General features: G+C 37.4%; 1 protein-coding gene across 3 annotated transcripts in view; it reads right to left on the bottom strand.

Moving 5' to 3' along the window:
- The window catches only part of nbas (NBAS subunit of NRZ tethering complex), a 197,748-nt gene that overhangs the window by 98,514 nt on the left and 85,871 nt on the right, over positions 1 to 13,363 (bottom strand). For 2 of the 3 annotated variants that reach the window (XM_048207017.1, XM_048207020.1), the window contains exons 34-38: positions 12,947 to 13,104; positions 12,201 to 12,272; positions 7,913 to 8,086; positions 7,268 to 7,381; positions 6,951 to 7,074 (exon numbers count right to left, since the gene is read on the bottom strand). In XM_048207017.1, coding sequence (XP_048062974.1) covers positions 6,951 to 7,074; positions 7,268 to 7,381; positions 7,913 to 8,086; positions 12,201 to 12,272; positions 12,947 to 13,104 — 642 coding nt within the window. The remainder of the gene's footprint in view (positions 1 to 6,950; positions 7,075 to 7,267; positions 7,382 to 7,912; positions 8,087 to 12,200; positions 12,273 to 12,946; positions 13,105 to 13,363) is intronic. The other variant, XM_048207018.1, reaches the window with a different exon arrangement.

Here is a 13,363-nt window from a genome sequence, read left to right on the forward strand (position 1 = left end):
TGTTCTCACGCGGTGAAAATACATCGCAGAGCAAAGAGGACACTGACAACACATCGACAGACAAGACAAGGCAGGTTACTTTTGATATGAAACAAAGTCTCAAATTTCAAATTTTGTAATTTTTAAAGAAATTTAAACAATAAATCCCATTTTGTGGCTCTTTAATGTGTCGTGACAGATCGCTGTAGCGCCTCAGCGCAAGCAGCTCGTGAACCGATCTTCTCTTCCAACTAGTTAATTTATAGCATCAAATAAACATGAACGAACATCAGAAGGAATGCTGTTTCAACCGTGGAAAGAAGTGAGCACACACCATTTTTCAAGTTCAAGTCCACCGACGTTAATCTACTCAATCCCCTGACTGCTTTGTCGGACAAAATGGCTGTTTCGGCGTTATGATTGGTTAGAACGCCTGTCAATCAAACTTCCGGCAAAGGGTCAATTCAGTACTTTGTATTCACAATAATGTTCATCACAGCACCAAATACTTAAAGGGTTAGTTCACCCAAAAATGAAAATTCTGTCATTAATTACTCACCCTCATGTCGTTCCAAACCCGTAAGACTTTCGTTCATCTTCGGAACACAGATGAAGATCTTTTTGATGAAATCTGAGAGTTTTCTGTCCTTCCATTGACAGCTACGCAATTAAAACTTTGATGCTTCAAAAAGTCCATGAAGAGATCATAAAACTAATCCTTATGAATTGAGCGGTTTAGTCAAAAATTTCTGAGACTCGATCACTTTATATGATGAACAGATTAAATTTTACTCGCATATAAACATTGATCAGTGAACCTAAGCTCTCAGATTTCATCAAAAAGATCTTCATTTGTGTTCCGAAGATGAACGAAAGTCTTATGGGTGTGGAACGACAGAATTTTCATTTTTGGGTGAACTAACCCTTTAAATACTTCATACTTAAAGACTTAATAGGCTATTTATTTTTAAACTCAAACATTTTTACATTTTTATCTGGATTAAAACATGCTACATTTTTATTCAAATGAACGACGAAAACTTACATATTGTGCCTTTAAATGTCAGAGTTGTTTTTGTTATAAGAAAAAAAGTTATTAAACCTGATAACACATTTTTGCAAATTATTTCAATAGCATGATAAAACATATACCATGATAAAAGCTTCAGCAATTATCGTGATATGAAAATCTGATACCGTATAAAGGCTTTTAACTGCTTCAAATGAGTCTCATCTAATCAAATTTTAGAGAATTAAAATGTAATGTGCCAACTGAGAACGATGAAATAACTGCACAAAAACAGCACAAAAATGAACAGAACAAATACGACTAATCTTGAATGTAAGAAAAAAAGTTACAGAGAAGGTAAGGGTCAGCAATGAATTGTAGACAATTCAACATACTACATGATTACACCATCCGTAAAGTGTACTGTATGTGATAATGACCTTGAGATCGTAAGCTTCACCTCATTTAACAGAGAACTAAACTTTACAGGCATTGTGGCTAAATTGGATCAATTAGGATCTGACCACAAACACCCTGTGGGACAACTGTAAACATTCATTAATCCTGAATAACACACACAAGAGCAGTGCAAGATCAGCAGGTGAAGTCACGTGAGAGTAATTTTTTCGGCAGCCCATCAGTTCCCATTTTTTTACAGAACTGCAATACATTGTTAGTTTTTATTCTACCATCCTGAGTCTGTGATGGTATCAAAGACATTTTGTGCATCAAACAATCTTGGCAAGACAATGTTATCAAAAACACTTGGAGCAGAGGGAGTCTTGCGTGTGCTGAAATAACAAAGGTGATAGCGTTCCTAACAGTAACTGTTTTAGTGTTCTCAGCTGTTTGACGGCTTCTTTTAACACATCCTTCCTCAAAGTCCCTCTAACATCGAAAACTAGAGAGGTGTGGCTTCACACAGCATCACAGAGAAGCTGATCAGAGATGGAGGCTGTCATTATACTTAAAAACTTGTGCTCTGTTCTATTCTAGAGTGTGTATGTGTGTGTGTGTGTGAGTGAGTGTAAAAGTACGCGATAGAGACTAAAAAAGATACTGACACACTTTAAATATGCACAGTATGCACACACAAAAAAAGAACCTTCAAAGCTACACGTGTGACACTGACAGGATGGAATAAGAAGGATTTGAGAAGTTAATGATTAATCAATTAATTAATCATTATTTTAAACAACGATTATGGGAATTTATGAAAATTGACATCCCTAAAATTTACGTTTACATATTTATTATATTACATCCTGCCAGCATAATTTAACATATATAATTTTATTTATTTATGCCAGCAGGATGGAGTAAATAAATATATAAACAGAAATATATATATTTTATATATCAAAATATATCAAATTATTTTTATATTTAAAATATGTAAATTTTATACATTTAAGTATTTTATACATTTATAGTCTACGCCATCTTTATGTAGAGCAACAATTTTTTTCAGATCCTCAGAGAGTTCTTTGCCATGATGTGCCATGTTGAACTTCCAGTGACCAGTATGAGAGAGGTGAGAGTGAGAACACCAAATTTAACACACCTGCTCCCCATTCACACCCGAGACCTTTTAACACTAAGGTATGCATCGACGTCACTTTCCCACCGAAAGCGCGCTCCCTTAGCTGGACTGAGTGGCAAAAGAACCTGCTGCGTGACTGGATTTAACAGGGGAAACTGCAAAAACGTGAGTAAAACTAATGAATTACACTAAAGGTTGGAATTGAATGTGTTCCTTACAACTTGTCAAATAAACCTAATCCATGGATATTGACATGCAGCCAGGAGTCGTGTTTCCTGACATTTATATGTGCCTGATTTTGACGGCGGGGAAATACATAAAGCAAATATGCCTGTGAATATTTTATACAGTAGGTGGCCATCCAAAACGGTGGTTCTACCACCGCGCGTACCGCTGCCGCCGCGTCGCAAGTGCATTTGCAGCTTTTGACCGCTGAGTGGCGCTTTATCCACATGTTATCCAACAAATGCATCAAAGCACATTTATCTTTATGCAAAATGTCAATTTTCTCACATATTAGGCCTATATTTATCACAAATACATTTTTTATTTATATTTTAAACTCCTTTAATAAAACAGCATGGATTTTTGACATGCACATACTTTGTTATTCGTTACCTGTCCTTTATTTTGACAGATAACTACTTAGGAAAAATATATCTGTTTGGACACTGATTAAGAAATTGTTGCGTGTTTCATGAAATATATCCTTTATTTTAGTAAAACGTGAGTCACTGAATAATTTCGCTCCCATTATTAACCCTCTGGAGTCTGAGGCTGATTTGGGGCCTGGAGAAGTTTTGACATGCCCTGACATTTGTGCTTTTTTCAGTTGTTCATAAACATATTAATGACAAAAGTGTCATTACACTGTATTCAGCACAAACTAGGCTACAATAATATGTGAGGAACATGTATGTACATGTTTGTATTTTTGAAGGAATAACGTTTATGCGTGGTTATTGAAAAAACAAAAAACGTAAGTCACTGAAATAAGGCCAAAAAATTAATATTAAATCTGTGTTCACAAGACTTCTGGGTATTGGAGTTTGTAGACTAGAGTTTTTGCTTCAAAATGATGTAAAAATTATCCTTCCTACTCCTTCATATAAAACAATAGAGATTTAAATTTTCTAAAACATCTTTGGTCAAGAAACACGGTATGTGTGGAGGCGTGAATCATCATGAATAATGGGTGATTCTCACCTGAGAAGATAAAAGAATCACATAAAGAGCTCTAATGAGCTGCATAAATAATGAGCTCTTTCAGACAGGTAAGCTGTGAAAAAAAAACCTGTGATCTCTGATGTCTCAAAGCTCATCATGGTGTAAATCAAACATACAGAAAAAACAGCAATACTGTGAAATATTTTTACAATTTAAAATAATATTCTATTATATACTTTAAAATATAATGTATTTCTGTCCCTACTGCCCTTCTCAAAAAATTTAATTGAAAATTAGAGCTAAATTGACTAACAAAAGTGGCTGTAACAAAAACTAATTTTTCTTAGATGTCTTACAAAAACATGCACTTTACAGGTAATTCCTGCATTATTATTATGAAACCTTTTCTGTAAAATGCAAATCTTTTGGAGTAAGTCATTAGCTGACAAAAGCACATGCATGAGATAACATAATTAAGGCATCAGCAGCTACACAGTTACTGTATTTAAATAAAGCAACATACAGCATAACATCAGTGTTTCTGGCTCATCACTAACTGAAGCACAGGATCTACTCTCCAGTAGATGGTAACCTCACAAAACTCAGATAACAGAAACAGAATATTAAACACTAACAGAGCTCTCTCTCTCTCTCTGCATCTTCACTTATTACAAACCACTCTGAGTTTATTTCTTTTATTTAAAATTTCTTAACACTCTGAGGTATCGCCGGCGATACCACCGTGGTTTTTTTCTTACCAGTGTGAAAGAGACTCAAAATACTCCGTCAATGTTGCACATACAATTAAGAGTTATACACCATTTTAATCTGTGGAATATCTTCTTTTATTTGTGTACACTCACAAAATAAAGAAAACTAACATGATGCGTGATCTCTCGTCTCCCTCTGAAGGAAGTCCAATCTGATAGTTCTCAGAAAATGAACTGTAACTTAGTGAATACTAAATCACAAAAAAATTAGACTTATGTCTAAAAAAACGTTGAAATGCCAGGTTTTAAATCGTGCAAGTCAAATCGAAAACAAATATTCTCTGTTTATATTATCTGTATGAAAAGAGATTAATTTTTGATGCATAGACTGTAGCCTAAGACTATCCCACGTTTTGAAATTAACTCTCACTTTAAATTTTCTAATGGTTTTTAAGGATGTAAAAATGTTATATTATAATGTTATTGTTGTTTTATTTCATCCTTTCATCTCCATTTACAAACCGACATTTTATTATTACAGTCACTTTCCAATCCGTCCCTTTGCGCTACCTGGCGGTAGTTTTTTTTTTTTTTACACACGACTGAATTTCAGTTAACGCAACGGCCCTGCGGCGGCGGTATGCGTGGTGGTAATACCCATTTTGGTTGTCTACCTACTGTATAACTACAATATAGGTAGGTTTACATCCGAGTAATCACTTATATGATGTTATATCGTCATATTGTCCAGCCCTAAAACATATATAGTTTTATAGTACAGTTTTTGTCAGTGTTTTTGTTTATTGAAAAACACCCAATTATGCAGTATATAAGATGGAAAATATTTAATTGATCAGTTGTCAACACAATATATAACAATACAATATATACGGTATGATTTTACCTCAAAATTCAACAAGGCGCCGAATGTCGCCGCCGGTGTGCGTACTCTCATAGAAAACAATGCGTTTGAATTTTAAAGATATGGCGAGGCGAGGCGAGGCGAGGCGAGGCGAGGCGAGGTGCTGAGCTTCGCGTCCAGTGTGCGAGCCCCTTCAGTCTTTTGCCACTCAGTGGGCATGACCACAGTCGTAACGGTCGGCGGTGACGTCACGTGCATACCCTCTATTGGGACATTTTTACTTAGGGGTGTACTCACTTTTGTGGCCAGCGGTTTAGACATTAATGGCTGTGTGTTGAGTTATTTTAAGGGGACAGCAAATTTACACTGTTATACAAGCTGTACACTCACTACTTTACATTGTAGCAAAGTGTCATTTCTTCAGTGTTGTCACATGAAAAGATATAATAAAATATTTACAAAAATGTGAGGGGTGTATTCACTTCTGTGAAATACTTATATTATTTTTAATTTATTTATTCCATCTTTTATTTATGATTTTAAATAAAATCTGGCTCTAAGAATGTTTAATAAATATATATATATTTTTATTAAACATTCTTAGAGCCAGATTTTATTTAAAATCATAAATAAAAGATGGAATAAATAAATTAAAAATAATATATGTATACTCTATTAAACATTATAATATACATTATTCATTATTTTATATACATTTAAAATATGATATATAATTGAAATGTATAAAATTACATATTTTAAATATAAAAATAATTTGATGTATAAAATATTATATATATATATATATATATATATATATATATATATATATATATAGAGAGAGAGAGAGAGAGAGAGAGAGAGACACACACACACACACACACACACATATTCTGACCATATCAGAGCAGCGGAAACCATCCTTAATTCATAACCTATCAGCATTTCACAAATAAGAACAGAGATTAGAGAGGACATGAGCGCAATATCTAAACAAGAGCAAAGAACCATGACTTTTCTTATAGGAAGTGTATTCAGCATACATTTTAAGCGTGCAGGTCATTAATTTAGCGTTATCAGCCTGACGCAAGCACTTTCCTTTCATCTCACGTTCTCCCACACGAAGGTGACTTTACGCCTGTTGTGCGCAACTGAACGACAGTGACACAGGAGGAATTAAAAGAGAGGATAAGAAAGGAAGAGGTAAAGGGAGATTTGCTATTTGCATTCTTCCACCAAAATTCCTGCACCCCTCCCATCACTCTGCATTGATTTTCTCATTCGCCTCATCCATCTTGAAGCAAAAGGCCTTGATATTTTGACTAGCCGCTATCTCTCTTGTATCGGGAGGGTGCGCATTATTTACTGCTGTCTGCTTGCGGTGAGTACACATTAATTAATCAATATGACGCTATTCTTCCAGACATGTAGCCAGCAAGTGGTGATACATCAGGGAGAGACGAGGACAGGCGGAGGGATAGGCTGGTACCCGAGAAGCTGCCCCGGGGGCAAAAGGTTACAACATTCCTAGCAAGGACACTGCAGCTAACAAGAGGGTGATGAGAGACGACTGATGGCGGATGATCAACTGGGGCGGGTGAGGTCACTAGTCACCATGATGAGAGTTGATTTTAGGTTTAAATGTTTGTGTGTATATATACACAGTATAAAGTGCACTACCTTCAGTTGCAGGAAAGAGATTCTGTCCCTCACTGTTGGTTTCAGCCAGCTTGCCTGTCCGCAGTAAAACTTCTGCAAAGTCTTCTTGAGGAGTGTAGTCATACGAGGAATACACATCCTCAAACTGAAAAAGAAATTGAGGAGAGTTGGGATATTACAGTTTTGTATTTGCTTACTTATTCTGAAATTATAAAATTCTACCTAAAATATATTTTACATGTCATGGAAATGACAGAGAGAGACAGAGAGAAAATAAAGCTGTAGGAGGAAAAACGGACAGATGAGAGCCAGAAGGAAGGAGATATAGTAAAATTTACCGTATTGACATATGGATCATCGAACAGCTCCTCGTAGAAAGGACTGCACCCCTGCCTCTCCAGATCTGCGTTCTGATTGGCCGCACCGGTGCGGCTTCTATCCGCGACTTGTCCCTGAGAGGAGATAAACGTTCATTAAACATTCATAGAATATTCATAAAACATTCACAGACACGCATGCAGGAGCCATTAATGTTTCAGCTGCGCTCATAAACGTTCGTAAGGCGCCAGAGCCTTCTGCCAAGGACGGGGGTGGGGGTGTGGGGGGGGGTTTGATTCTGGCCTTGAGAGATGTAAAGCCATTAGAAATGCACAAGCTTCTGCTTGTCATCAACCATTTCACAGGAAGGACTCGGGCAAATCCCGCAGACTGAGGACACAGAAACAGGAACTCAAAAAACAAACCACTTCACAAAGAGACACGCAGACGTCGGCCAGGGAGAGGTTCGTTCAATCATGCCAGGTTTTAATGGCCTAACAACACCTGCCAAAAAATGTGCAGGCGAGTCTCACTGTTGAGCTTTGTCCAACCTGTTCCTGGCGGTTGTGTTTTGAAGAGAAGTGATGCATAATGGAGCAAGGAGCGCGGTTACACTTCTGAGCGCAGCAAACAAACCTTTCAGCCTGAATTTAAATGCGACTTACGTGCAGTGGGCGAAGTAAGCTGAGGGACTCCCTCCACCAATGGGAGTCGCTGACGGCGGTCAGCACGGCTCTGGTGGTCATCGTGGTGTTGGTCAGGACCTCTATGGTGCGGGCTGTGGTTCTGTGCAGCAGGTCTGTTGGGTTAATTGATCCAGGAACAGCAGATCCAGCCTGCTATGGGCAGCCAAGAAAGGTTAGACGTGAGCCAAAATGATCAAATTACAGTGGTTATAATGTAGCTATGGGAAATAATACAGTAGGACACCTTTGACATTAAGACAGTATTTTCTCTAAAGCTGCTGTGGGAGTTTAAGTGCTTGACAAAAAAGGGACAATGATGAAGTGGACTTTTAAACATGCCAAATCAACATGGGCAGTCAGGACTTGAAATGTTTCCATGTTGCAAATAAATATTTATATATATAAAAACCAACCAACCCAACCACCGCAACACCGGCGTTTTTTGCTCAAACCCAAATAGGGGCAAATTTGACAAGCTATAATAAATTATATGTGGGGTATTTTGAGCTGTTACTTCACAGACACATTCTGGGGACACCAGAGACTTATATTACATCTTTTAAAAGGGGCATTATAGGTCCCGTTTAAGGCAAGTGTTACCCAGAAGGGAAAATACAGACACAAAGAAACTAGAGGAAATCCCAGCAGAGACAGAGATTTCCCTTTAATCCCACAAAACAAACAAAAGCGCAACTATAGTCATCTCATTGCGCTAAAGTCAACATGCATTATAAATGAAGGTATAGGCAGAGAGGCGTAAATTGACTCCTGAGCGAAAACACTCTCCGCCATCAACGGAGCAAAGCACCGCCAGCTCTCTGTAGCAACATGACAAAAACCAAAGCTAATGTAGCTGTTTACATGTTACCACTGTGCTAGTTGAACTTTTCAAAAAATGTCAGAAACACAGGAAATGAACACTAGCTCACACTGCCCTCCTAGACAATGTACAAAGCTAAACCATGCATTTGACCTCATGAATACTTCATTCGGCACATTTAGCAGATAAACACCACAAACATTTACACAAATGTATTTTTGTGCGCACATGAATCTTTAAACATTCGGTGTCTTTTCTCATGGTGAGGTGAAAACAGTGCTTGCTATGAGTAAAGTAGCTGGGCTCTGAAGCCATATTTACACCGTATGAAAAATGCAGAGAGAGACTGTCACTGAGGCATTGAACTCATAGTTCAGTCAGAGGCTGTGCTTTATAGCCCACTATAATGTAATGATCCAGGGGAAGATTTTACCATTTTATAGCCATGAATGAAGCATGGGTGCTCATGTAAAAACGTGTGATGAAAGCTTACAGTCAGCAAAAAGTCCAAATAGACACTTTTTACTTGCTTACTGCAGGTTCAGTGTCTTACTGTGAACAATTTATCGTTTATCATTTCAAAAGAGAATAAAAGGTAGCTTCTTAATCTTCAAAATCTTCTTAATCTTCTTCAACATAATAATAATAATAATAATAATAATAATTATTATTATTATTATTGTTTAAAGGGGTCATGAAATGGATTTTTTATTTTATTTTAATAAGTTCACTGAGGTTCACTAATGTCACACCTGCCAGTCTATGATAGGCACTCCTTATGTCTCCTTTACCGCTTTATGAACTGCATTTCCCATATCCTTTGGGCTCATTATGCTTCATTACATTCAGCTGTGTCTCATTATCCTTGTTAACCCTATATAAGCCCTGTGTTTTCTATCGGTCTTTGCGAAGTCTTGTTTGTTGTTACACTGCATTTCTTAGCGTTATCCTGGTTTCCTGTGTGTTGGTTTTTTGATTTCCTTTTTTCTGGAATACCCTTTGCCTGTGTTTTCTGCCCGGTTGCTCATTTGGATTGTTTGCCCGTGTGTTTGACCTTTTGCCTGTTATATGGATTACGAGTCTGGATTGTCCCAATAAAACTGCATTTGGATCTTCAAGCAGTCCGTAACAGCTTACAATGTTAATACTTTTTTTTTTTTTTTTTTTTAAACACAAAAACACATATATATGCAGTAAAATTATTATTTTCAATCTTCATTCTAACCCTGTCTGAAATGATAAATTTTTCAGAAGTGACTCCTTTTAGGGCTTGTCATTAAATGGCCACTGTTATGATTGGCTAACATCATTGCATAGGAAACAGCATCAATGGCCACTCGCTATTGCAAGCAAGTAAGTGTTTTGAAAACATTACTCATAAAACTGCCATTTACAGATGAAGCATTATGAAATAATTTACTTATGGCTTGTGATGCAGCTGCTGTCAGCTCAGATCCAACACAGTTGGCGGCTTCATCTTTCAACAAAAGTTTTTTTTTGCAAACTCTCCATTACACTGTGTTTACAAAACAAAATGCTCTTAACAAACACATAATCCTCCGACACGATCCGGGACGCCATTAAAATAAACCATCCACTTGTTTCCGACGCTGTTCATAATGAGGAGGACATTTTAAGCTATGAAACTTGCAGAATGTTTTAAAGGATTAGTTCACTTTTAAATAAACTTTTGCTGATAATTTACTCACCCCCATGTCATCCAAGATGTCCATGTCTTTCTTTCTTCAGTCGAAAACATTCCAGGATTTTTCTCCATATAGTGGACCTCAATGGGCATCAAACGGTTCAAGGTCCAAATGACAGTTTCAGTGCAGCTTCAAAGGGCTTTAAACAATACTAGATGATGAATAAGGGTCTTATCTAGCGAAACGATCGGTCATTTAAAAAAAAAAAAAAAAAAAAAAAAAAAAGTTTAAGTTTTATAAGCACAAATGCTCGCCTTGCTCTGTTCTGCGATGCACGTTCGTGATGTCACGTAATACGCAATGACGTTGAAAAGGTCATGCTTGACGTAGGCAGAAATATTGAGTTGGTGTTTACAAGTTGAATGTGCAAATACTAAGTCAAACGCCATTTACAAAAAAAGGTAAAACAACAATGTCGGACGATTTTGAACTTCGAGGAGAAGATGAGTTTTTCGCCCTGCCCTACCTTTTTGAACCGGAATACACAGAGGAAGAGACTGCTGCGACGACACACCTCACTAGCATCGGGCAGACAAGATCTAACGAGACGTGGTGGTGCACATGTGGCAAATGCCAACCATTGCCAACAGAGGAAGAATTTCAATGCTGCCACGACTGGACCATTTCAATCCCGCCATTAGAATCAGTTGGTGAGTCCCTGTTTCCATCTCGCTGCATTACCGGATAAAATGGATTTCCACCATAAAGGGGGTCACACACCGGACACGAAGCTTGGCGCCGCGCCGCGTCTCTGACAACTCACAGGTATCGCACACGAGCCGCGCACATTATATACGCGCAAGCTCAATTTTGACTCGACTCCTGATATGCTTTAATATTTCGCACTGAGGTAAGTGTACATGGAAAAATGGCACAACAAAGCAAAAGGAAAGAAAAGGCTATGTTTATTATACATTTTTAGACTTTATTCAAGATGTTAAACTAAAATTGTAAAACTAATGTATCTTGCAGCACAAGATACATTAAGGTCAAGCATGACCTTTTCAACGTTAATTGCGTATTACGTGACGTCACAAACGCACAATGCAGAACAGAGCAAGGCAAGCATTTGTGCTTATAAAACTTATTTTTTTTTTTTTTTTTTTTTTTAAATGACTGATCGTTTCGCTAGATAAGACCCTTATTCATCATCTGGTATCGCTTAAAGCCCTTTGAAGCTGCACTGAAACTGTCATTTGGACCTTGAACTGTTTGGTGGCCATTGAAGTCCACTATATGGAGAATAATCCTGGAATGTTTTCATCAAAAACCTTACTTTCTTTCAACTGAAGAAAGAAAGACATGGACATCTTGGATGACATGGAGGGGAGTAAATTATCAGCAAAAGTTTATTTAAAAGTGAACTAATTCTTTAATGGTACAAAGACCTCTTATATGTCAAAAGATCAAGGCAAATTTGATTTATCATGTCATTGCCCCTTTAATGTTTTATTTATATATGTTTAAAAATGTACTTGTCACAACTTAGGACCAGTTAAAATATCTAGTAAAGGTAAAATGTTAATGTTGATAAAGAAAAGTCCATGGACACACCAAGGCACAAACTATTCACATAAAGGCTTCTCAGAAAGAGTAACACAAAACTGCTGAATAGAGGTAATGCACAATATTCAAGGAGGACAATTAACAAGGATTTATTACTCAAAAAATATTTGCACTTCAAAGTGTCACACTAAATAAAGACCTCTGACGTGATGTATGCAGAAGCGTTGTTCTTTACCTCTGACAGCTCGCTGCCTGTTCTCCGGGCTTGAGAGGGATCAATCTTGTAATTTACAGCCTGGTACAGAACCTAAGACAAGAGAGGAGAGCGAAGCATTGACTTTTTCATTCCTGCCCTTCAGCATAATACCTTTTTTCTCTTCAATTTTCTTTGCTCTTAAATGTTTAATCGTTCTGCCAGTATTTATACTTGACACCGCAGTAAAACTTATTTAAATTACTATTCCATTCCTCAATACATTTTCTTTGAGTGTTTCAATGTGGCATCTATCTTGGTATACGTAAATCTACTTTAGGTCTTTCCTGAAAGCAGCCTGACACCAAAGCAGTCAACACAGAGGGAGATAGAGGCAGCTTGAGCTGGAAAGAGTGCTTGGGGGTTAATAGTATATGTGCTGGCGGTGATTTCTAAAACTTAAAAGCTCCATTTTAAGTCTAGAGTCTGCCCATGCCTAGTGCGTCCAACACAACATATGCATATAGACAAAGACTACAGAAGAAAAAAAGCAGGGAACTTGGCAAATGTTTCTATAGAAAAATGATTCAAAGCATACCAGCTATAAATATAAGAGGCATCCTGGGGTTTTAAACTATGACTGCAGTGGAGGTCAGCAGTTTCAGAAATTACTGGTTACTGACAACTGGAAATATTATATGTTGTACCTGGACACTAGCAAGCATCTCTTTCTCTCCATACATATATAAAAATAGAGGGACAACAGATCTAAGTGGACAAAAAGGCACCTGCGTCTGAAGGGAACTGGAAGCCGCTAACAGGTTCTGGATAGAGCTGGGAGGACAGTGTGTGAGGGAGAACGCCATCAGCTCCTGACGGGCAGAGAGCTGCGAGTACGTCTCACACTGCCCCAGCTGGGCGCACACATCCCAACCGTCACTATAGCCTAGAGTGAGAGAGTAAAAAATAAAACAAGAAATAAAATAAGAAATTTATGAACAGCAAAGTCATATACTGTACAGGGGACATTAAACTCCCATAGAGAGAGTTTCAAAAGAGACAAAAAAAAATACATCTCATAAAGACAGCACTTATAAACCACTGTTTTTCAGGGTTGAGCACTGTTCAGCACTGGCTTTTAAATTCCGATTCAATTCATGAATATTTAATTGCCATTCAAATTTGAATTTAACGGAAATGAAAAT

Source organism: Megalobrama amblycephala, linkage group LG11, assembly GCF_018812025.1.
Source record: "Megalobrama amblycephala isolate DHTTF-2021 linkage group LG11, ASM1881202v1, whole genome shotgun sequence".
NCBI classification, from domain to species: Eukaryota; Metazoa; Chordata; class Actinopteri; order Cypriniformes; family Xenocyprididae; genus Megalobrama; species Megalobrama amblycephala.